The 22,137-nt window shown below is 52.0% G+C and overlaps 12 protein-coding genes across 12 annotated transcripts; 6 read left to right on the top strand and 6 right to left on the bottom strand.

Annotated features, from left to right (window-relative positions):
* Positions 1-3: 3 nt before the first annotated feature.
* BD324DRAFT_611948 (hypothetical protein) lies at positions 4-1,410 on the bottom strand. Its single transcript, XM_022014332.1, has 6 exons — positions 1,178-1,410; positions 970-1,125; positions 801-917; positions 645-752; positions 467-587; positions 4-397 (listed from the first exon to the last, which is right to left on the bottom strand). Exons 1-6 carry the CDS (start codon positions 1,379-1,381, stop codon positions 54-56), a joined length of 1,050 nt encoding a protein of 349 aa, XP_021874430.1. The 5' UTR covers positions 1,382-1,410; the 3' UTR covers positions 4-53.
* Positions 1,411-1,697: 287 nt separating this feature from the next.
* Positions 1,698-4,841, top strand: BD324DRAFT_647664 (putative transcription corepressor; the record flags this gene model as incomplete). Its single annotated transcript, XM_022017697.1, has 15 exons — positions 1,698-1,734; positions 1,777-1,854; positions 1,901-2,002; positions 2,053-2,143; positions 2,185-2,270; positions 2,311-2,403; positions 2,442-2,524; positions 2,572-2,681; positions 2,722-2,857; positions 2,895-3,070; positions 3,106-3,936; positions 3,982-4,068; positions 4,107-4,595; positions 4,636-4,718; positions 4,759-4,841. 15 exons carry the CDS (start codon positions 1,698-1,700, stop codon positions 4,839-4,841), a joined length of 2,565 nt encoding a protein of 854 aa, XP_021874429.1.
* Positions 4,842-5,459: 618 nt separating this feature from the next.
* BD324DRAFT_585829 (ribosomal protein L11) lies at positions 5,460-6,102 on the bottom strand. The gene is made up of 3 exons (XM_022013738.1): positions 6,049-6,102; positions 5,912-6,009; positions 5,460-5,873 (listed from the first exon to the last, which is right to left on the bottom strand). Exons 1-3 carry the CDS (start codon positions 6,082-6,084, stop codon positions 5,561-5,563), a joined length of 447 nt encoding a protein of 148 aa, XP_021874428.1. The 5' UTR covers positions 6,085-6,102; the 3' UTR covers positions 5,460-5,560.
* Positions 6,103-6,210: 108 nt separating this feature from the next.
* BD324DRAFT_654483 (hypothetical protein) lies at positions 6,211-7,658 on the top strand (the record flags this gene model as incomplete). Its single annotated transcript, XM_022018795.1, has 8 exons — positions 6,211-6,365; positions 6,404-6,812; positions 6,847-6,952; positions 6,986-7,076; positions 7,111-7,259; positions 7,301-7,406; positions 7,443-7,497; positions 7,518-7,658. The coding sequence occupies exons 1-8, from the start codon at positions 6,256-6,258 to the stop codon at positions 7,656-7,658; spliced, it is 1,167 nt and encodes a 388-aa protein (XP_021874427.1). The 5' UTR covers positions 6,211-6,255.
* Positions 7,659-8,295: 637 nt separating this feature from the next.
* On the top strand, positions 8,296-10,491 carry BD324DRAFT_611935 (hypothetical protein). Its single transcript, XM_022014331.1, has 4 exons — positions 8,296-8,389; positions 8,426-8,478; positions 8,517-8,915; positions 8,950-10,491. Exons 1-4 carry the CDS (start codon positions 8,338-8,340, stop codon positions 10,474-10,476), a joined length of 2,031 nt encoding a protein of 676 aa, XP_021874426.1. The 5' UTR covers positions 8,296-8,337; the 3' UTR covers positions 10,477-10,491.
* BD324DRAFT_611934 (WD40-repeat-containing domain protein) lies at positions 10,492-12,557 on the top strand. Its single transcript, XM_022014330.1, has 9 exons — positions 10,492-10,539; positions 10,579-10,930; positions 10,969-11,210; positions 11,255-11,357; positions 11,407-11,668; positions 11,715-12,062; positions 12,104-12,240; positions 12,280-12,353; positions 12,393-12,557. Exons 1-9 carry the CDS (start codon positions 10,517-10,519, stop codon positions 12,493-12,495), a joined length of 1,644 nt encoding a protein of 547 aa, XP_021874425.1. The 5' UTR covers positions 10,492-10,516; the 3' UTR covers positions 12,496-12,557.
* BD324DRAFT_611927 (hypothetical protein) lies at positions 12,558-14,677 on the bottom strand. Its single transcript, XM_022014329.1, has 5 exons — positions 13,992-14,677; positions 13,182-13,953; positions 13,057-13,146; positions 12,903-13,018; positions 12,558-12,862 (listed from the first exon to the last, which is right to left on the bottom strand). The coding sequence occupies exons 1-5, from the start codon at positions 14,596-14,598 to the stop codon at positions 12,567-12,569; spliced, it is 1,881 nt and encodes a 626-aa protein (XP_021874424.1). The 5' UTR covers positions 14,599-14,677; the 3' UTR covers positions 12,558-12,566.
* An 832-nt stretch (positions 14,678-15,509) lies between these two features.
* On the top strand, positions 15,510-16,845 carry BD324DRAFT_611922 (ribosomal protein S2, flavodoxin-like domain-containing protein). The gene is made up of 5 exons (XM_022014328.1): positions 15,510-15,552; positions 15,595-15,824; positions 15,976-16,270; positions 16,311-16,672; positions 16,722-16,845. Exons 2-5 carry the CDS (start codon positions 15,689-15,691, stop codon positions 16,814-16,816), a joined length of 888 nt encoding a protein of 295 aa, XP_021874423.1. The 5' UTR covers positions 15,510-15,552; positions 15,595-15,688; the 3' UTR covers positions 16,817-16,845.
* Positions 16,846-17,479, bottom strand: BD324DRAFT_611921 (ubiquitin-like autophagy protein Apg12-domain-containing protein). Its single transcript, XM_022014327.1, has 6 exons — positions 17,402-17,479; positions 17,299-17,367; positions 17,125-17,261; positions 17,028-17,090; positions 16,954-16,991; positions 16,846-16,919 (listed from the first exon to the last, which is right to left on the bottom strand). The coding sequence occupies exons 1-6, from the start codon at positions 17,448-17,450 to the stop codon at positions 16,898-16,900; spliced, it is 378 nt and encodes a 125-aa protein (XP_021874422.1). The 5' UTR covers positions 17,451-17,479; the 3' UTR covers positions 16,846-16,897.
* On the top strand, positions 17,480-19,792 carry BD324DRAFT_611918 (hypothetical protein). The gene is made up of 10 exons (XM_022014326.1): positions 17,480-17,808; positions 17,843-17,926; positions 17,962-18,052; positions 18,088-18,317; positions 18,352-18,509; positions 18,548-18,664; positions 18,699-18,847; positions 18,884-18,967; positions 19,006-19,094; positions 19,128-19,792. Exons 1-10 carry the CDS (start codon positions 17,549-17,551, stop codon positions 19,786-19,788), a joined length of 1,923 nt encoding a protein of 640 aa, XP_021874421.1. The 5' UTR covers positions 17,480-17,548; the 3' UTR covers positions 19,789-19,792.
* A 14-nt stretch (positions 19,793-19,806) lies between these two features.
* Positions 19,807-20,490, bottom strand: BD324DRAFT_647655 (hypothetical protein; the record flags this gene model as incomplete). The annotated part of the gene is made up of 2 exons (XM_022017696.1): positions 19,807-20,376; positions 20,422-20,490. The coding sequence occupies 2 exons, from the start codon at positions 20,488-20,490 to the stop codon at positions 19,807-19,809; spliced, it is 639 nt and encodes a 212-aa protein (XP_021874420.1).
* Positions 20,491-20,754: 264 nt separating this feature from the next.
* Positions 20,755-22,111, bottom strand: BD324DRAFT_596286 (putative nuclear mRNA splicing, via spliceosome-related protein; the record flags this gene model as incomplete). The annotated part of the gene is made up of 6 exons (XM_022013863.1): positions 21,872-22,111; positions 21,783-21,834; positions 21,391-21,746; positions 21,232-21,352; positions 20,970-21,196; positions 20,755-20,924 (listed from the first exon to the last, which is right to left on the bottom strand). The coding sequence occupies exons 1-6, from the start codon at positions 21,972-21,974 to the stop codon at positions 20,755-20,757; spliced, it is 1,029 nt and encodes a 342-aa protein (XP_021874419.1). The 5' UTR covers positions 21,975-22,111.
* Between the last annotated feature and the right edge of the window lie 26 nt (positions 22,112-22,137).

Genomic DNA, 22,137 nt, shown 5'->3' with positions numbered 1-22,137 from the left:
TCATCCCAAGAATGCATTAATACCTCGACGAATCGTTATACAAGAACCTATGATCACTGGTCCATCGCTCTTGTGAGCTTCTCCAGACCTTCCTGATCCGACCGCTGCATCATCTCTGATACGGAGTCGACCGACCCACCACCACCCCCATCCCGCACGCTCATAGTCGATGCACCGAGGTTGGTCGTCGACTTTGATAGACTCGCCTTATCATCGGATGTGACTCGATTGACCGCCCATTGGAGGTATGCCTGTCTTCCCATTTCCCAAGCTTTCGTATTAGATCCAGTGGGTTGAGCCTTACTCTGAAGCGGCTCGTCCGTCAATGGCTGGAGGGTGTCGTGTAAGGAGGAGAGGAATTTGACAATCTGCTCAGTCTTCTCGGGTAAAGGTGACACTGTACGGGAAAGGGAAAAACGTCAGCGGGATCGTCTCAACGGTCGGAAGACAAAATAGAGAATCTCACATCCTGACGATGCCAAGACTTGCTTCACGAAGCCTACTTCTGCTTGTCTCTGTTTGAGGATTTCTGTTTTACGATCCAGAGCTTGTTCAGCGAGAATCAGTCGTTGAGCAAGTAGGCGGGCCTTGCAATCCACCAGGATCAGTTAAATTATCTCCTCTCGAAACACGAAAGGCCCCACCTGCTCAAGCTTTGTCCGTGAGCCTTCCAACGACTCGGTCAATGAATCCAACCCATTCGTCTGGACGACATGTGCTGCTCGATCGAAATCGAGTCCTTCTTGCCATGGCTAGAGCGAATCAGAACGAGGGCCGGTCTAAGAATGATAGCGGCTCACCAAGACGACCTCGACGTTTGGCGGGATATCAAACGTGTTTCTCAATGCCCACGCTGTGAATTTATCCATGGCTTTATCAACGTGACTTTCGAGAAGCGTTTCAATCGCCACAAGGCCCTGTACCCAAAGTCAATCACGAACATGAAAATCTCAACCTGAGCACACGTACCATGTTCATCTCTCGTTCAAGTTTGTTAGGGTCACCGTCTCGTTGCCTGTATTTTTGTTCTGCCCAGTGTTGTAGGGTGTTGGTGATGAGCACAGGGACTTCCAACACCCGTTCAGTGAATTGATCGCAGACTTCTCTGGGATGAAAGCACACCAGCTAGGCAGGTATAGATCAGCAAAAGGACTGAAAAGTAACGCGTAGAGCTCACATCATGCAAAAAAGCCTCTCGATCCTCTTCATCCAACTTGATTCTCTCCCTTTCTGATGGCTGGTAATCTGGCGTGATGCTTTCCGGTATACTAGGACCAGGAATGACAGGTAGAGTGGTTCGACTACTTTCTCCCGCTTTCTGAGGTACCTCAGAGACCCTGGATTGTCGAGATGCTTTGGTCGCAGACTTTCGAGGTGGCATCTTGTGGAATCTTGTGCAAAGTAAGAAGGAGAAGGATAGACCTCGAGTCCAATGTTTACAATCACGTCTAGGACGCGGGAGCGGAAGCAAATATTCTCGACTGACTTTTTGTGACCGCTCGAGATTCCGGCGAGGAGGCCTCAGGTCAATAATGTCATTGAAGCTGGGTCGGGTCGTTAGCATTCGACGTTCAATAAAGATTCGAGCATAAGTCTCTGCAGAAAGATCGAGGCAGAAGGTAATTCTCTCTCTATCTCTTTGGCGTACACCTGGCTCGACAGCTAATTGAACGCAGACGCGCTCTGCCCTCGGCGCGATGAGACTTACCAGACCCAACTGGGTCAAGCATACCGGTAAGCAAGGGACTCGCACGCGGAATCTGATGTGGTGAACAGACGACAAGGACCGGCGCTCGCCCATCTTCAGTATATCAGTGCATCCAGATGGTACCCGCTTAGCTACTGGAGGCTTGGGTGAGCTTGAATTCGTCCTCGCACCTCTCAGCTCATACTTGCCTAGACAAAAAGGTCAAGATATGGTCGACGTTACCGATTCTGGACAAAGAGACCGACGAGAATGAAGCGAATCACAAACTGCTATGTACGATGTCTTCGCATACGGGTAGGCTACCAACATCGCAAAGCGCCATTGCATACATTGATGTGCCACAGGATCCGTCCTGGCGGTCCGATGGGCTCACCATGGCCGATTCTTAGCGAGTGGATCCGACGACACGGTCATTGTCATCTGGGGTATTGACCCGTGAGCCCCTCTAAAGCTGATTGTGTCTGACAATTCCGCAGGGACGGCGGAGGCCGAGTGTTCGGCTCAGACGAAGTCAACGTGGAGAACTGGAAGGCATTGACGAGACTTGTCGGACATACTGCAGGTGAGCTGGACAATGTCTATATAAAAGACTCACGTCATAGATATTATTGATCTTGCTTGGTCTCGGGACGACTCTATGATGGCTTCTGTGGGTCTAGATAAATTGGTGTGGATCTGGGATGGCCAGTCATTCGGTGAGCTCTCCGATCACAAAGAAGGAGCTGACCTTTAGATCGATTACGCAAAATCGATTTGCATGGAGATTTCGTCAAGGGCGTCTGCTGGGATCCAGTCGGAAACTTTCTCGCCACTCAGGTGAGATCTGCGCATCTAGGGCCCAGTTTACAGCTGACAACGCGAAGTCTGACGATAAGACGGTCAAGATTTGGGATACTGCGAATTGGAATCTCGTGCACAGTGTCTCTGCGCCATTCAAGAACTCTCCAAAATCCACGTTCTTCAGGCGTCTGAGGTCGGTTAGAAACTCTCCATATGTCCACTCACATCTGCAGCTGGTCACCGGACGGCGCGTTCATCGCTGCCTCCAACGCTATGAACGGTCCTGTATTCGTCGCTGCAGTCATTGAGCGAGAAGGATGGAATGCAGATATCTCGTTTGTGGGACACGGAAATACCATTCAAGTGGCGGTGAGTGGACTCGAAATGATCATTCACTGACTAGCAGGCTTTCAATCCCCGATTATTCTTTCGTGAGGGAGATGACCCCGGACGAGCAACCGCCTCTTGTATGCTGGCTCTCGGTGCAGACGATTTCAGTATCTCCATCTGGCGAAATACATTGCACAAGCCAGTGGTCGTTTTGGCAGATGTTTTCAACCGACCATTGTTGGATCTCTGCTGGTGAGATAGTCCCGATGACCCAAACTTACGCTCAGGGCGACCGATGGACATCAGCTGTATGGCTGCTCTGCAGATGGCACAATCTGCGCTATCAGCTTTGACGATGCGGAATTGCCAGAGTTGGCCGAGATCGAGAAGACTGAACTGGTGCTCAACGAGTATGGCTACAAGCCAGTGCGGAAGAGTGTCCCTAGACCTATACAGTCTCAGACTCCCGTCAACGGATTCGGACCTCAACCTTCTGGCAGCCATGTCAACGTCATTCAACCGCGGAAGGGCAAATCTAAGGCTCAATCTCTCACTTCTCAAAAACGTCGCGTCGAATTGGGTGGCTTTGGACCTCCAGCCGATTCACACGATGCATTTTCATCTGGTCAACTTCAGCCTCTCGGTTCAGGTCAAGATCATACGGCGAGAATGTTTGAAGATGCACACGCTGCCTTTGGCGACAACTCAGCAGGTCCGTCGAATCTGGGTCAAAAACGGAAAGCGAGTCTATCGAACGATGATCATCGGCAATATAAAGGTCGCACAATGGGTTCTTCGCGATCCGACGTCGACGTCAAGGAAATTCGAGCGCCGCGGGTGGTGGTCAGCGGGGATGGCAGTCGAGGTCGGACATTGCCAGTGCCTCGAGTGCAGACTTTGCTCCGCGTCAAGTCGACATACGATGAGAGTCTGTACCTCGAAGCGGAGAACTCAGAGGACGCCAAAGGCAAGACGAGAGTCGCACTCAGTCAAGACGGACAGAATCAATGGCTAGACTTTATGCCGGGGCCGGTCATCGCCATGGTCCTCTCGGAATCGTTCTGTGCCGTCGGCTGTGAAGATGGGATGGTGATGGTGTATTCACCGGCTGGGAGACAGTGAGTCGCTCAACGGGCCTCCAGCTGATGTTCCAGTCTGTCCAGCATAAAACTGGACTCGTCGATCGCCGAGATGACTGGGAATCGTGATAAGCTGTTTGTCATAACTGCTAGCTGCACTTGTCACATTCTGTGAGTGTTGGCAGAGACCCATCGCTTACGGGCAAAAGCGACGTAAAATCTGGAAAGTCGCTTTTCCCTCCCGTTTCCATGTCCCATCTGCTAGGCGATCATAACATCTCCTCGATCTCCGTTCGACCTCACGGTGTGCCCATCATCACCACCTCTCACCCCTGCGCATACGCCTACGACACCATGCGCGACGCTTGGACACCCCTCACCTCTTCATGGTGGTTAGAGTCATCTCCCTTGGCTGATCGTCGCTCACGTCCGGGTCCTTCGGGTCCGCTCGCCGATATCGAAGGTGAAGTGTCGAGACTTTGGAAAGGAAACCAGATATCGGAGGGGGAGAAACCCGAATGGTGGGACGTGGCGCTCGAGTTGGGTCATTTGGAGAGCAAAGTCAGAGCGGCAGAGCTACTACAAAGTAAAGAGGAGTACAAGTTCTGGTTGATCAGAGTTGCTGGAATCTTGGGACGAGAAGGGTTCAGAGCGCGTGCAGAGGAACTGATCAAGGATCTGTTAGGGCCATTGTACAGGTATGTCTGTAGGGTGCCCGGGAGTACTGACCCCGCCTAGTCATCCTGGACGAGATGCTTGGGTATCAACAGTTATTGGGTTACAAAGACGAGACCTGCTCAAACAGGTTCTCACAACGTTTGGTATGTCCGCTCATCGTATCTTGCTGACGAGATGGTGTAGCTCAAAGTACCTCGTTGTCGGGCTTGGCGCAGCATTATCAGGGCATCATGAAGGAGATTGCAGCCGAAGCTAGCGAGTTGTAAGCCGGGGTCCCTTCGTGCGAGGGTCAGGCACACGTTGCGCGTATGAGTCGCGTGAATGTAGCATGCAACGTACATCATGCGGCATGCCGTATATCGCGTTATCGAACAGGCACCAAAGGATGGGTCAGGCATCCAATTCTTGATATAAGTTGTGGCTCCTACATCCCCTCTTCTCTTCCGTCATCTCATTCTGTCGCTCTCGTCAACTCCTCCCTCATTTCAGCCCCCTAGACATCTCTGCCGCTGGTGAACCTTACATCACTGCACCACAGGACCACTCCATTTATTTACGATCAGCATGAAGTTCACCGTCATTCTCACCCTTGCTTCTCGCGTCATCCCCTGCGTGGTCGCTGGTCCCATCCTCCTTGGACTCTGCTACTCTGCATGCAATGCTGGATACGTATCGTGCTTGGCTGGTGCACGTGAGTTTAGCTGAGATTCATCGCTGAAGACACCCCGCCAGCACCTGCCGCTGTGGCTTGCTCGGCAGCCCAAGGAGCATGTATGACGCTTTGCGCTGCAAGTCTTGTTACTCCTCTTCCTTGAGTGGTGGGTCGACTATCGGACGGATTTCATGCTGAGTCTGTATAGCTGGGATGCTTCATTCAGTCAAGGGACGAAATCAGTACGGGAGATTTCCGTCATCGTACAAAGTCAGCGAGAGATGATAGACTCCATGCAATATGCTTGTATTATACAGATAAGACACAATGCTCTCACGGCTCGACTTTGACGCCCATAGACCTACAGCTTCCCAGTACACTCCTCGCCACGGATTCCAACTTGAGTCCTGACAGTCCCGGATCTGTCGCTTTGATCTTTGCTATCTCATATAGGTGTTTGAGTGAGATCTTTCCAATCGTCTCGGAACCTCCAGCTTTGCCCGAACCTTTTTCGATCCCCGCCGCCTGTTTGATCAGATATGAGACGGGCGGTGATCTGATTTCGAAGGAAAAAGTACGATCGGGCTGAACAGTGATGAGACATGGTACAGGCGTATCGTTTATCAGGTGAGCCGTCCGAGCATTACTGCTATTAGCACAAGTTGGAAAGAGAATAGCCCTCACAATTCTTTACAGAAATCTATGGCTTTCACACCTTTTGAACCGAGCGCAGGACCAACAGGTGGTGATGGAGTAGCTTTGGAAGCCGGAACCGTGAGGCGCTGAACATTAGCAGGACTCATATCTTCTCAAAGACTCACCACTATAGATGCCGCCGCTGCCTTTGCCTTGGACATGTTGATGGTATGGGATGATCCTCAGACATTTGAATGAGGATTTCAGTCCAACAAACCTCTCGGCGGAATCAAAATTTCAGGATGCGAAGCACTTGGAGCCCCGCCATTGCTTAAATGTCGGTCAATGATGCTTCGGGTTGAGCAGCGTGATTCCAAGCCTACATCGAGACCATGTCTGACGTGTTTCGACAGTCCGTACTGAACAGGCTCCCTCAAGAGGCTACGAAAGCTCCTTGGTCTGAAGATGAGGAACAAAAGGAGGAATTAGATGAACTGGGATCGTATGTCGCCGGGTATACACCATGTTGCTGACGAATAGTCTACCAGGTTCATCAAAGAACAGGGATCTCTCGCCATTATCAGCTGCAGGGTATTTCGACCAAGCGCTCGAGGTGGAGCCACCAGGAAGCGATACGACGTTCAGAGTCTACGTTTCAGAGCCGACGACCAAGGACAAGACATACCTTGTCTGTCATCATGGTGCCGGGTCTGGAGGACTCAGCTTCGCAGCGCTTGCAAAGTACGTCCGGGAGGAGAGTAAGAGGGAGCTGGGACTGGTGGCTTTCGATTGTCGGGGACATGGTAAAGTGCCCTTGGCAAGCATTCGAGCTAACGACTTAGGCAAGACGAGAGGTGGCAATGACACTGATTGGTCCCTTTCAACACTAGTCTCGGACTTTATGGGTATCATCGACCACATGTTCAAAGAGACAAAGCCCGCGTTTGTGGTGAGTCGCTCTGGATAGCAACTGCTGAAGAAAGCTCCTCGGGCACTCTATGGGAGCTGCACCCGTTATCTCTGCAGCACCTCTCCTGCTGCAGAAGGGGTACACGGTATCTGGAGTGGTTGTCCTCGACGTAGTAGAAGGTGAGCTCTCATGAAGACGTTGCTGACCATCAGGCACCGCAATCGAATCACTACCCCTGATGAAGTCGATATTGGCCAAGCGACCGACTTCATTCCGCTCAGTTGAAGATGGCATATATTGGCAGTGAGTTATGCATTGTAATCAAACCTGACTCTAGCGTCGCTTCCGCTACTATACGCGATACGGAATCTGCACGATTGTCCGTGCCGGCCTTATTGGTCCCGGCGCCAAATGTGACGAATCCAGGACCCCAGAGCCGTCAAGTGTGGCGAACAGACTTGGGGGCAAGTGCTCCATATTGGTCTGGTGAGGAGACATCACGAGAGCGATCGTCACTGATTCTGCAGAGTGGTACACTGGCTTGAGTAGCCGCTTTTTGATGTCCAAATGTGCAAGGTTACTCGTCCTGGCGGGACAAGAACGGCTGGACAAAGAATTGATGGTTGGACAAATGTAAGTGAAGAATCCGAATCCGACTTGACGTATTAGGCAGGGGAAATTTCAGCTCGAAGTCATGGCGGATGTCGGGCACTACCTTCACGAGGTAAGCAATGACGCCTGCAGGTAGGAGCTCATTCGCAGGACAATCCGCGGAAATTGGCCGCCATTGTCGTCGCGTTCTGGCGAAGGAATACAAGGATCCTTGTGCTGCCCCCGAAGATGGGATCGCAGGGTGTGGTGGTGAAAAAGGTTGGGGAGATGTAGACAGATTCTCATCGGGGCCTTGCCGGCGAAATGAATATAGCTTCGAGGATGATCGGCAGGGGCGAGGAATACGACGGTGGAGCTTTGACCTGATTGTCAGGGATGAGGCAATGTCAAACTCACCTTTCTGGCCAGTCTCGAATCATCTCCATCCAACCATCCAACTACACAGACCCATTCGCCTCGGTCTAAAGACAATGGCTCCCGATTGACAGGCCCGCGTGCCTCGCATTTCTGGGTATTGAGCGCGGGAGATAGACCAAGCAGAGGAACAGAAATATTCACAAGGATGGTCGGAAGTGGCCGCACCTCGCCAGCTGTGAGCAACAGAAGCGAAGACCGAGCATCGAATGCGAGAATTCTGTTGTCAGTGGTATTGCCTGGAAATGCAACTTACTGTCCGATGAGCCGCAACTTTTTTCCCCTGTGAGTCTCGGAAACGTTCGCCAGTGGGATATGCAGAGCAGATGCGATCAGGTCGCTAGGAGGAGCGGGCGGCGGTAGTATCACCGAGTCCATCGTGCTTGCGATGCTGAAATGTTGAAAACAAAATATAGGAGGATAGAGGCTGAAACCCCGGTTCCACTCACTACATGTTACGTCATCATCTCACGAGCTATGACCACCTCAGCGGCGAATTCGACATTGTTCGTTGTAGACCTATACTTACTTGACCGCGATGAGCAGCATGGTGGCCCAGGCTGGGTCACCGCTCGGGGACTACTTCAAAGGTTAGCGACATGAATGATAAGAAACCTGACGAGCAGATGAGGGTGATGAGGTCCAAGCAACTCAGGTGGACTCAGACGAAGGCGATGTGGTAGGTCATGACGTCGAGGATCGGTGGCTCACGTGCAGACTCTCGTCAGCTCAAGGTCATCTAATGATCCATCTGATGCGCCAATACTACCGAAGGGATGGACAGGTGTGATTGATGCTGTTGCTGGACCCTCAAGACAAACTCTTCCGGGCCAATACGATGTTCCGGACGAGGATGCGTTTGCTGAACGGTTCAAGTATCTGATATGTACGAGTGGAGTACTGGAGAAGGACTATGTTCCGGGTCTGGGTGCACCGACCTCGACGTTGGAAGAAGTTGAACCGGAGCGGAGGGATGTCTTGTATAAGATGAAAGGGGAGAGATGGGATATGGTCTTGGCTGGAGCAGTACTGCTTCTTGCCCTCGCTTGGATTAGTCCGCTGGCAGGGGCAAGTCTTCTGGGCATTGCCGCAAGTTGGGTACTTTTGGTCAGAGAAGTGAGTCGACGTGAGGTTTGTAGCTGATATCTAGTCTAATGATACCCGTCAACCTGCATACAATTCCCTTCGAACCTTCCTTACCCTCTCGCATGATCTCGACACGGTTATAGAATCCGCTCTCGGGAAGCTCAAGCCAATCGAACCGACTTCTCATGAGCAGCTGCGGATAGCCCTCAACCAGACGACCATCAGGATGATCGATCACCTTGCGGCGGCAACGTCCCAACTTCAAAGCTTTGTAGATGGGGATCAGCTCAAAGTCTTGGCGGAAATGTACAGTGTCCCCATCCCAAAGAGTCGATCATTTTCCGACGAGACACCACTCAAATCAATCTCCATGTCCCTGTCATATTCCTCCCCGGGTCGCCTTGGCAAGCACATGCGCAAACTCTCGCTTGCAGCTGCTCCGATGGATAGGTTCACAAACATCCCACCCAGGACCCCACGCGAATCGAAACGAATCAGTCTGGACCCTTCAGTGCTTGAACGCATCCAATCAGCGGACAGCCTAACACCACAAGCTCTACCAGTCACCCCTCTTTCGGGGAATCCAAAGAGGAGAAGTCTTCAGAACATACCTTACTACACGGACGAATCGCCCACAAAGAAATCTCGCGGACCAGTGTCTGAATTGCAAGAGCTCCGGAGCAGATCATCGGGTGTGTCAGTCCCCCGCCCGAGGCACACCCGACAGATGTCAAACAGTCCACTTGCCCTATCCGCACTGAAGGGGTCTTGTCTCAATACGCATCTCAAGCGTCGTCGGCTTGCTTGTTGCCTCCTTGGTCTGCGATTTGCTGAGCGACATTCGAGCTACTGGACAGAGATTTGCGAGGTCGTCGACCAACTCTGCACGGCAATCACATCTGAGGTGACAAAATTACGAGATGTTTTGAAATCGACAAAGCGAGAGCCTCAAACGGGTTTCGCGCCACGCCAGAGACCAGAGGACACTCTTCTCGGTCAGGTGGAAAGCATGCGATCACATCTCGTCGTCTTATGGGATCAAGTGGAAGACGTCGCAGCTCAAGTGGTTTCTGAGAACGATCTTGAAGATCGGTGGACTGCCATCAGGCAAACGCTGAGGGCGATAAATAGGGATTGGGAGCGTGGCAAGGAGTCTGCCACGGGATTGAGCTCAACAGCCAAGGAACCAGAAAGGCGGCCGGAGTCTCAGGAGCAAGAGGATCGTATCGAGCCCCTGCCCGCATTCATGAGGAGATGGTCGGATGCGACAAGCTATTCTGTCGACCAGGGAGAGACGAGTCAACCTGTGGAAGAGGTTCTGCCACCACCGGGCGTTGACGAGGTATTTGAGGCGGATATTGGGCGGGGCAGAGTTGAGAGAACTATGAGGTATTCCGAAGCAGTCCCCATGCGGAATGGCGAAGTGGTCGAAGAGCTCAAAGGGATGATAGGACTGATCCGCCAGCGCAAGGGTATGCCAGAGTCGCGAACGTCTGAACTAGCTCCTCCTCCACAGGTGCCGACGGTCTTATTTCCATCGGAGGAAATGCGTCGGGCGTTTGTATTTCCTACCCGAGATCGAGATGCATGACGCGAAATGTCCAGTTTCAATTACATTACACGGGACGGCAATGGACGATGAGGACAATGATTAGTGAGGAGCCTACGTATGAGCTCGTACCTGACTGTCTAGCGAGATTGAGCGTCAGAAGACGATCGCGGAGAATCAAGAGTTGCTCAATTCCCTAGGGCTGGACCCGAATGGATCATCAAAGATCCCATTTAGCAAGCCCAAAGCCGATCTGGCGAAATCGAAATCTAAACCGAGACCTAAGCGGAAGGCTGAGCCGGTAATCGAGGAGCCTCGTCGTCGGAGTGGTAGATTGGCAGGACTCGAAGCGACCCAGGAGGAAGTTGCAAAGCGGAATGAAGAGGAAGAGAAGGAGAGGGAGGTGTTGAGGATCATCAATCGCAAGACGAGGGATCAACTCATGGACATTGAGAAGATGGTAGAGGATACGAGTCCAGAGTCTGCAGATTCATTAGTGAGAAAACTAGCTCTCGAGCCCTACGCTGAAGGCAGTCCTCGTTCCTCCAATCCGTTGGTGCGGATCATGCTCCTCGACAGTATCCTGAATCCTCAGACGCCTACGATGACAAGGATACGCTCCCAGCCGAAGTCACGCGATTAAAGAGCGTATTCAAAGGCATGACATTGAAAGCCAACGCCAAAGTCACTTCAGAGCGTGTGTATACAATGGTAGTGCATCCTGAGCCTACCAAGACGTTGGCATTTGTCGGCGACAAGTTTGGTATGGTGGGAATGTGAGTTTGGATCCAGGTCGGAGCCTGGCTGAAAGCTTCGTCAGATGGGACGCACTGTCAGATGATGAAGGACCAATCTGGCATGTTCAAGCTCATGCGCGTAGTGCCGTGACATCGATGAAGGTAGATCCCATAGCGGGATCGGGCGTGAGTCATCCAGAGATCAGCCGATTGGGCTGACCCCCCGGTCCCTCAGCTCGTGACTTCCTCGTATGATTGTTCGCTCCGACGGATCGACTTTGAATCGCTCCAATCCACCGAACTCTTCTCCTTTCCTGACGAAGACATGCTCATCACCCATTTCGATCTCGTTCCGAATGGTCGGGAAGCATGGATAGCAGACAAAGATGGAGGAATTAGTCATTGCGATTTCCGAGAGAAACGCAACATTGAGAGGAGACGGTGGGTCGTACAAGAAGAAGGAAGAGCAGCCAAGTTGGGTGGAATCAGTGTCAACCGTAAGTCCATGAATGAATCCGTCGGCCCCCTCTAATTGAATGACAGCATTGAAACCTCATTTGGTCATCACGGCTGGAAACGATCAACACTTGCGGTTATGGGATACGAGATTGCTTTCACACCTCAATCCACGAAGCACAGAACTTTTGACGCCTCCTCCAACTGCTAAAGGACGTGGCGATCCATTGGCTGGAGAATCAGATGTCGGGACTCATATCGAGACGAGACCAACGTCGAGCATACCAAATGAAAAAGTCGGACACTTTATGAACAGTAATAAAGGCAAAGGGCTCCTCAAAGCGAGCTTTCAACATGGAAAAAGCTGCAGTGCAGCGTATTGGGACCCATGGGGTAAAAGAATCCTCACAACGAGCTATGATGATAAGTTGAGGAGTGAGTCAAACCAGAGGATGGATTGGGGCTGAATTGTGCAGTATGGAGTGTGGACTCAGATGATGTATCGTCGTTCAAACCGACAAAGATCATACCACACAACTGTCAGACGGGCAGGTGGCTGACGATCTTGAGAGCACAATGGAGCTTGAATACCGAGTATATGCCTCATTTTACAGTGGGTCTAACTATCGCGTCCAATGCTGATAAGTATCAGGTCGGGAACATGAAACGGACATTGGATGTGGTGGCATGCACGGGCGACAAAATCGCCTCGTTATGGACTGATGTGTAGGTGACAATACTTAGGACGCAGCTGACGGACACCAGGGTTACTGCAGTTCCAGCAGTTACCGTGAGTCATCCAGCCAGAGTGGATCATGTGTTGGGAGGCAATACCAGTGGGAGGATACAATTATGGACAGCGAGTTAGCCCTTATTCAGATTTCTTGGGCTTGTACTGCCAGCGCGGTGCTCAAGATAATGTATGATACATTTGATGTTTCATCTACCCGCCCTCAACCATTTTACATACGCAGCCAGGAATTGGACCTGTTCAAACGATTCAATAGCCTTGAGTCCACGTCGAGATCGAATCATAGCGATGACTCGCTCGACCATGGACATACAAATTTGATGTTCGAGCTCAGCTGGGAGATGAAGTCCCGGAGCATGAGGGTTCACATCGGACAGTTTTGAGAAAGCAGCTTCAGCAACAAGGGTCAGAGATGGATGAGGAGTCACGAAGCCCATCTTGATGGCCCATGCGGAAGCTGTCAGTCCAGCTCGTCCAACACCGCCTGGCATGGTTAGCATGACGGCAGCTTGATGATGTCCCACCTCGACAATGGACCAAGACGTTGATACCTTGGAGCGTGTACTTTTCCGCGATGAGGTTGATTTGTGCGTCAAAGAGAGACAAAGACACGGGTGTAAAACCGTCAGGCATGGGAAGTCTGTCTGTGTTAGTCACGCTACAGGAAGGTAAATTCACCGAACGACGTCGAGCCCAATCGAAGAGGCAACGGAAGCATATGTATCCCAGGGGACGCCAAGAAGGGCAAGCTCCGAGTCGTCAAGGCAGCTGGAGAGTCAGCGAGGCTGGCGATATTTACACACCAGACTAGACAGCCGACGCCTTCGTTCTTGATTCGACGGAGATCGGTCTCTAGGTCACGACATACAGGCCCTCGACCCTTGACTGGACCTTCCATTCGCAATCGTTTGCCCGGGCAGGAGCTTAGCAGAAGATTGCCAAGGAGCATACCAGGACCCTTAGGCTGGACTGAAGGCATGAACGACAGCAGCAGGGAGGGAACGTCAACCGATGAGACGAGGATGGATGGAGAGGCGGGTGATGTGGTGACGCTGTGTGAGATAATGTTGATGAGCTCGGGAGGAAGAAAGGGGGAAATAACAATCGGGTGGGAATCGGATGTCTTGACGACGTGACCGAATACAGTATCACCGAGATTTGGCGTCGAGGCGGACTTGATTACAATTTCTTCTACAACCATGTCATCCACTCGACGTCGCTTGTCTTCTTCGAAAGAGGCAGCTAGGGGACGCTTGAAGCCACAAACAGAGGCTGGTCGATCTTCCATACTGAGAGAGCGGAGATCCGACAAGCTGGTCTTAGACGTGAGTGAGTCCGTGCTGCTGATGAGCGAGTCGGACAAGCTGCTAGGAATGAGGGATTCAGACATGGCGGCGGAAAGGTCGGCCGATAGACGGGGGGAAGAATGGGGCGAACTGAAATTACTGGGTCGACAGGAAAAGAACAAGGCGGACTCTTGACACATTTTTCGTTCAAGCTCTGCTTGACGCTGCATGACACTGGCGACGTGTTGAGGGTTGCAGTAGGATTGAGGTTCGTAGTATTGTTTTGAGCCTGCGCATTCAGCAATCGTAAGTAGAAGCAGTATTCACCATATGGTCCCCATTTCATCTGGTTGTAGCCGCTCTGCGGCCACTGAGAACATAACCTTGCGCATTCTTGGACCCGTTGTTGCTGTTCTAGAGCCCATTGTTGCCGCCTAGCCTCAGCTTCAAGGCGCTCGATTTCAGGTTCTGGTTTCTTGCGGGACTTCTTGTCTCCAAAGCTGATGCTCATGCCATGATGAACAACGGCCTTTGCCATTTTGCCGAAATTTGGCACCCATGACTTGGTCGGTGTATCATCAGGTTCGTCAATCTGGATGAGAGACGGCGCTCGAGAGCTGGCAGGTGTCGCAAGAGGAGTGATGATGAATGAGGACGATGAAGTCGACATGGACGGGATACTAGAGCGACGATCATCATTGGAGAACGAACTGTCAAGAGAGGCCGAGGTCGCCACCGAGGCCAGCGATTGAGTTCGGGAGATTGTGTCTGAATCCCACAGTGATGATGTCTCGGGTTCGGGTTGCTCTCGGCGTGAGGCCCAAGCCGGCAGCTTGGCCTTGCGCCTAAGTTGACTCGGTTGCTTCTGAGGTGCATTATGCTTCATGGTGGGCGTGGCGACACGTTGAGGACAGTAAGGAGTAGGAGCGGCCATGATTTTGGAAAGTATGCGGAGAGATGCAGTGGCGAATTATCCTTTGGGTGGATAATCGGTCAAAGGAGCAAGGGGGGGGGGGGGGGAGTAGGGTATCCAGGAAGAAAAGCCGTGTATGATTAAGACCAGGTAAGACCTCGCGGGGCTTCTTCGATGGCGAGAGAGATGACCTCTCACCAACTCAGCACCCGCTCAGAGAGCGTTCGAGCAGCATAGCGTGCATGGCAGACATGATGGATTTCATAGACGAGTCGAATGGCGGGAGTCGCCGATATGCTTTTTGCCACACTGTATTGGCGTGGGAAAGGGCTGGCTGAGTGGTGTGTCGAACGGGTGGTATGGTGATGATGTTGACCTCGAAAGCAAGCTGAGACGGTGTCAGAGAAGACCATAGGGTCACATCTGTAAACATACGAGACGTGGGAAGAGATGATTCGCAGGTCTCGGAGTACTTCTCACGCTAGCGACAGAACTGCCCTGCGAGAGAAATACTGCGGAGCGAGTGTGCAGAAAGCCAGGCGATTGCCTAACCAAAGCTGCTTTTGAGGAGAGCGTGGTAGAGTGTTGCACGGACGGCAGTGTCGAGTAGGCCTGGGGTGCCCGTCACAGGAGACTGAGAAAGATGAGGGATGGATGAGAGGTGAACCAGTGGCGATTAAAAAAGCGAGGTCTTCCCTCTTCCCAGCTTCGGAGAGTAGTGAGTGGCACAAAAGTCCCAGGCACGGAGAATCAGAGACAACACGGAGCGGCGACCGTGGAAAAGTGGGGCTCAGTTAAGCGGGGGGATTCACATTCTAATGATACTTCTTATCGCCGACACAAACGATTTAATGAGCCCTTATTTTAACTTCTTATCGCCGACCAGCAAAAATCCCCTCCTTCGCACCTCGTGCGCTGACCTCGTAAGCTTGCTACCAGCTAGAACATCTGCTCACGCTTGCAGCAGATCCATAGGTGAGCTTTGGTATCAATCCACACACGCTCATACATCGACAGAGAGATTCCTCCCACAAGGTAATCCTCATTCGAGTACGCAAGCGATACCCACGACCCTTTCCCACCCAAACCTTCGAAAACATTTCCATTCAAAATGTCTTCCGGACACCCCGACTGCCTCAATGCGACTGAGGAGGATATCCAGCTCTTGTTGTCAGCCCAATGCCACTTGGGAACCAAGAACTGTGACAAGACTATGGAGCCATACGTCTGGAAGAGGAGAGCCGATGGTGAGTAATGCATGGGGGAAAGACCAAGCAAAGGAAGTTGAGAACGGCATCGTCAACACTGTTGGTGGTATCTGGATGCCTCATCGTCCTCGAATCCTTTCGCTTGTCTCCCTGGCAGCTTTTGAGAGAAGTCAATTCTGACTCCATCCAGGTATCCACGTCTTGAACATTGGAAAGACTTGGGAGAAGCTCGTCCTCGCTGCCCGAATCCTGTCTACCATTGACAACCCCAACGACATCTGTGTCATCTCTGCTCGACCTTACGGACACCGAGCCGTCCTCAAGTACGCCGGATTCACTGGAGCCCAACCCATCGCTGGACGATTCACCCCTGGAAACTTCACCAACTACATCACCAAGTCTTTCAAGGAACCCCGAGTCATCGTCGTGACTGACCCTCGAGTCGACCACCAGGCTATCCGAGAGGCTGCCTACGTCAACATCCCGTGAGTCAAGGGTGAAGCATCCAGCACTGAATGCTTTCAGTGTCATTGCTTTCTGTGACACCGATGCTTCTCTCAAATTTGTCGACGTTGCCATTCCCACCAACAACAAATCCCGACACGCTATCGGTTTGATGTGGTACTTGCTCTGCCGAGAAGTCCTCCGACTCCGAGGAACCGTTCCTCGAGGACCCACTGGACCTTCCGGGTGGGACGTCCTCCCCGATCTGTTCTTCTACCGAGACCCCGAGGAGATTGAGCGAGAGGCTGCCGAGAAGGCCGCTGCCAACGCTCAGGAAGGCTACGAGGGAGCCGATGCTTCCGCTGCCGTTGGAGCCGTCCAATCTGAGTTCGCCGCCGGCAATGCCGCCGATGCCGTGTTCAACGCCGAGCCCACTGCTCAAAGTGAGTGTCACTCTCGACCAGGAGGACATGAGGCTGATGAAATATCTAGACCTCGACTGGAGCGCCGAGGCTCAGACTGGAAACGCTGGCGACTGGGCCGCGGACCCTCAGGAGGCTACTCAGGATGCCACCGGAGGCTGGTAGATGCATGCATAATGCGATTGTGAGAGATCATACAGAGTGTTGCAAGCGAAAAAGAGAGTGAACTTGTCCAATGGCTGTCAATTAGCCCCAGGCCTGTGTGTTGCTGTCATTAGCTCCGATCAGGACTTGATGCCCACCTGTAGTTCACTATCAGATGCCCTTCAGTCCCAAAGCACTGGCGTTAGCTCGCGCCCAATGACTCATGACGCACCTTGAACAAGTTGCCGACAGTGTCATCAGGAGCAGGCGCGAATGCCGCGTTGATGTAGGTGAACTTGGGTTAACCCGACATCGCTAGTGCAACTCACTAATGGATCGCTTTGTTTGAGTCCGAGCTGATTCCTCAAGAAGACAATGACCGCTTGGAACTTGTTCCCTGCAGTGACTTTGAACACGTTGTTCTTCATGATGGGAGCTGCGCCAATGGATTTGAACCGGACGACAACTGCGAGTTAGCCCTCAGACGCGAGCGACTCCTTCACCTTTGGAGGCATCTTTGGTCTTGTAATGTTCAAGGGCGTCCAGGCCAGTGCGCGCGATGCTCCTGGTACCTGAGAGTCAGAAAGGATCGTTCAAAGCGCTCACTTGGACCAGCATCCAGCGCTGGACTCATGATATCGGGGACTGTGGTCATGATGGTTGATAGGTAGAATGGTTAAAAGTGTGAATGCCGATAATCGGTTATTACCTTTTCCATTGTGTATACATGGATTATGGCTGCTCACCGTGACCATGTCCGAGACTGTATCGGTGGAGCTCCCGACGTCTCTGCCGTACCCCATACGGATTACCAGGGTCCTGGCTGATGGCGAAGTGCAGCGTGGAACGGCGTTGCTTGAATATGCGTTCACGTCGGATGAGGCCAGGAAGGAGCTGGCCAAGGGTGGAAAGGGCGAGTGGGATATGGTCGGTTCGTGGGACAGCGCGATCGAAGGGAGACTCGATAGATGGGAAGAATGGGTCAAGCCAGGGACGAGAGTCGAGAGATCGAAGTTGGTTTCGGATTCGATCCACAGCTGACAATAGAATTGCATTGTGGCTCGAGCAGTCTTGCTCCCACCCAGTACAGCTGCATGGAATGTGTGGGGTCTGTGGAAGGGACCTGACAACGTGAGACGCTTGGCGATCAAGCTGACGACCTCAAGGGACGACTATCTCACACGAGGCGGACCATCAAAGTATGCTGGGAGTTATGAGATGTCACACGATTCATTGGGAGTGACCGTATCGACGAACGTTAGGAGACGAGAGTGGTTGAGGCTGACGAGCAGGAAGCTAAGCGTCTTGAGAACGTGACCAAGGAGACACTTCTGAGCTCGAAAAGGTTATCGTTAATTGTGGATCTTGATCAAACAATCATACATACGACTGTGGATCCTACCGTCGGCGAGTGGATAGAACAAGGAAAAAAAGCTTTGGAGGATGTGGCCAAGTTTCATCTTCCTGACGATGTCCCGCTGGGCTACACGGCGCCAGATAGATGGTACTACACGAAACCAAGGTGCGTTGAAAGGCAAAAGCACAGCTGATATCAGACCCGGTGTCAATCAGTTCTTGAGACGCATGAACGAGCTCTACGAGATGCATGTCTACACTATGGGAACGAGGACGTATGCCGAGGCGATATGCAATGTCGTGGATCCAGACAAGACCTTCTTCGGAGGGAGGATCATCAGCAGGGATGAAAATAAGAGTGAGTTGAGCGGCTTGGATATGGCTGAAACTATTAAGGCTTCAGCTCGAAGAGTCTGAAGAGGTTGTTCCCGACAGATCAGAGCATGGTTGTGGTGATTGACGATAGGGCAGATGTCTGGGGAGAGATACCTAATCTGGTGAAAGTCGTTCCATGTGGGTGTGCGACTAAGGATGGAGCTGACGGCAGACGACTTCTTCATCGGTGTCGGGGATATCAACAAGGCGGATTCAATGGCCCAGACCAAGTTGCTGGACGCACAGAGCGAAGATCGGCCGCTGGCGAAGGAGTCAGAGCCGTTGAATAACGATGATGCAGAGTTGGAGAGAGTTGCGAAGGTGGGACTGAGAAGTCGTCGTCAGAGCTGACGGAAGATTCTTGCTCAAATCCACTCCACGTTTTATCGAGCGTACGCGCAACGGGTGAAGGATACAATACCGATGGGATGCGATGTTGAGGTAAGGAATCGCCTGTGTGTCCCCTTGCTAATCTCCAGGTGATCATACCTGATATAAAATCAAGAGTACTGGAGGGATGTACCCTGGTTTTCTCAGGTGTTATACCGAAGCACCAGGCGGCAGAGACGTGAGACATAGCTGAGGGCTCTGCTAATGGCAGATCGGGAATCTTTCACGCCGCGGAAATGTTTGGTGCGCGAACCATGCTCGATGTCGGACCGGGCATGACCCATTGCGTGACGGCCACGGTCGGTACAGAGAAGACTTATCGGGCGAGTAGGATGGACGCTGCAGTGGTCTGGGTCGAGTGGTTTCACAAGTCCATCGCGCTGTGGAAACGGCAAGACGAGAGGGCCTTCAGCATCAACGGGGCCGAAAGCAGTACAAGTCCGAAGCAAGTTGAGAATGGGATCCCGGAAGACGGTGTAGATGATGGCGGTCTTGACAATTTGCTGGACGGGTGGGACGAGTCTGCGGATGCCGAGTTACAGGCTTTCATGGAAGGGAGTAGTGATTATGGAGAGGATACGGAGAGCGTGGGTAGTGTCCCTGGTTCGCCCAGTAAAAAGAGAGTCAGGTATGCCGACGAGGAGTCGCTGCCATTGGAATCATTCAGAGATCCACCAGAGGATCAAGATTGGGCTGGAGATAGCGATGATCGGCCGGCAAAAAGGCGATTGTTGCTTGAGGCGCCTACGGGGGACTATGTTCCAGAGGGGAATCGCTTCCAGTGGGATGGGAAGATGGACGAGAATCCAACTGCTGAGGATGATTTGTTTGCACAGATGTTGGAGGACAGTCTTGACAGTGAAATATCATAGTACAATTCATTGCATGATTCATACAACTTGAGCAAAGTTCCTCCTTCCAAGGAGAATGCCCTTCATCCCTCGTATCTCGTTTCGGACAGCCTTCCATTCCTCACTCCGAGGCGAATCAGTACTAAAGCTCGAACTGTGGACGGATCGAAGGGTGGTATCATGGAGTTGAGACGTGAACATCTCGAGGGTTGATAGTAAGGATGTACGTGTTGTCGAGGTAGAATCAACAGCAGAAGCGAGTGATCTGAGTTGGGTCGAAAGCGTTGTCAAGGATTCGAGCGGGAGCGGTGTTGAAGCTGGGTGCGAATGCAGGGATGTGGATGAGGAGAAGGATTCGTCATCAAGAGCTTCTTCGGCGTCTGGCTTCCTCCATATCTGTCTCGACCTGATCTCCTTTATGCTCTCTAGGAGCTGTGTGACTTTCTCGCTCTGCTGTTCCACCAGAGCGTTGCGCGCAGAAAATGTAGCGTGAAGTAATGGGAGGAGAAACGTCGACCAGATCCACGACGTAGCAGCTGCTGATCCCAAGAGGAGCGAAACGATGAACGTCAAACGTCTCAAGAACGGTATAATGGTGGAAGGCCGTGGCTGGAGAACAATGTCAGATACAACAACTCATACTCGTTGACGTACTTGAAGGGCAGTCAGAGGTCTCGCCCGAGCGGCTTTCAAAGCCAGGGTCTGCTCATCGAGTTCAGACATGATTGTGTGGCCTTTTCTCAATCGCTGATTGAATCAAAACTCGCTACTGCCCAATTAAGTGCGAGGGCGGGACAAACAAAAGATCATCTCAGAACATCTGCCAAAAGTTGGTCGGGCTACAGCGAAACGAATTACCGGTTCAGAAGTCGTTTTCCGAATTCAGCATCAAGGCCTGTATGCAAGGGCATGCCAGGCTGAGCCGATGACAGGAATTGATCCCAAGTCATGCTCAATCACAAATGCTCTAACTAAACATACATGCGACTAATCGCTTTCCTCATCACTACCGTAACCTCCCAGCAACGACGTCACCGCGGGCTTTGGCGGGACTTTTCTCTCCTTGAGACGATCCTCTTCCGCCTGTTTCCTCGTCATTTCCGCATAAAACCGCAAGTTGTCCATAGTGTCGGCGCTGAAGATTCCCTCGGCCATCGCTGTCTTCTTTGGATCCCCACCATCCCCATCACTATCCGCTTCACCATTCCGTATCCTCTTTGCGGGTCTTGCGGAAGCTGGGGATTCCACCGGCACTGACGCTTCAATAGGATAAAAGTCCTCCACATCGCCATCTTCTAGTGCTCTCAAAGTCTGAGCAGCCTCGACCAGGTCTTCATCCAGCATGCCCGCAATTGCCTTCTCTCCCAGCTCTTTGATTCTCGCATCTTCTGCATCCTTCTCTCCGGGATTAGGATCCTCCGTGGCCCACCTGTCAGTCAGCGAGGCATTGATGGCAGTACCCACCTGACGTTCAGAATCTCGTCCATGTCCATACTCTGGTTCGCCATCGCCTCTTTCGCGAAGGAAGCGCTGTGTTCCGACTCGTACGTTACGAAAGCGATTCCTCGATTGTAGAGAATGTTCCCTTGATGTCAGCTCCATCCAGCTCTGGGAGACACCTACATTTGACAATCTTTCCCCACTCGCCAAAATGTCTCAGTAACGTCTCTTTCGTCTGATTCTTATCTGGACTCTCTCCCATCTTGGCGATGTATAATGTCCGGTTGACTCGGTTGAAAGATCCCACACCACCCATATCATCTCGATAATCCGCGTGCTTTTCCCTTCCAAAACAGTCCCTCGAGTTGTCTGGCAGTTGATGAGATGGCAAGGGAAGACGATGCAAAAAATTGCACTCGTGTCCGTATGGGCAACATCCTCTCGCGAAAAAGAGGCAACAATACTTGTTGCCCGTCGCATCGGCTCGAGTATATCCAGCATCCCTCACGATCACACAGCGAGACTGAGAAAGCGTTTTGCTTAAGAGGTCAGCAGTGTCTATGCCTTTAACTCACTTTGCCAGAGCATCTTCTTTGTCACCTCCCGCCCACTTGTTATACCAAACGTCTTGTCACTCAGCTGCGACTCTCGCGTCATGACTCACTGTACTCTTTTCCTGGTTGAGGACCCTCCGACTTGTCAATTTCGCCTGGGGCTACCTGCTTCCGAGCTGGCCTGAGCTTTCTTTTCGGCGCAGATGTCGACATGATGTGATGGATGATCGATCAACTGGCGAGAGACGAGGTAGGAAAAGGTTGAAACCTGAAATCGCTCGGACGGAAGAATCAATCTGCTTACCTAATCCGTCATACCGATCGTCTGAAATGTTGATGAATGAAATGATGGTGGTCATCGTTAGGATGATGATGG

The sequence above is a fragment of the Kockovaella imperatae genome (assembly GCF_002102565.1).
Source record: "Kockovaella imperatae strain NRRL Y-17943 chromosome Unknown BD324scaffold_1, whole genome shotgun sequence".
NCBI lineage: Eukaryota > Fungi > Basidiomycota > Tremellomycetes > Tremellales > Cuniculitremaceae > Kockovaella > Kockovaella imperatae.
The sequence above is the reverse complement of the archived record's forward strand: the minus strand, read 5'-3'. Positions and strand labels throughout refer to the sequence as shown.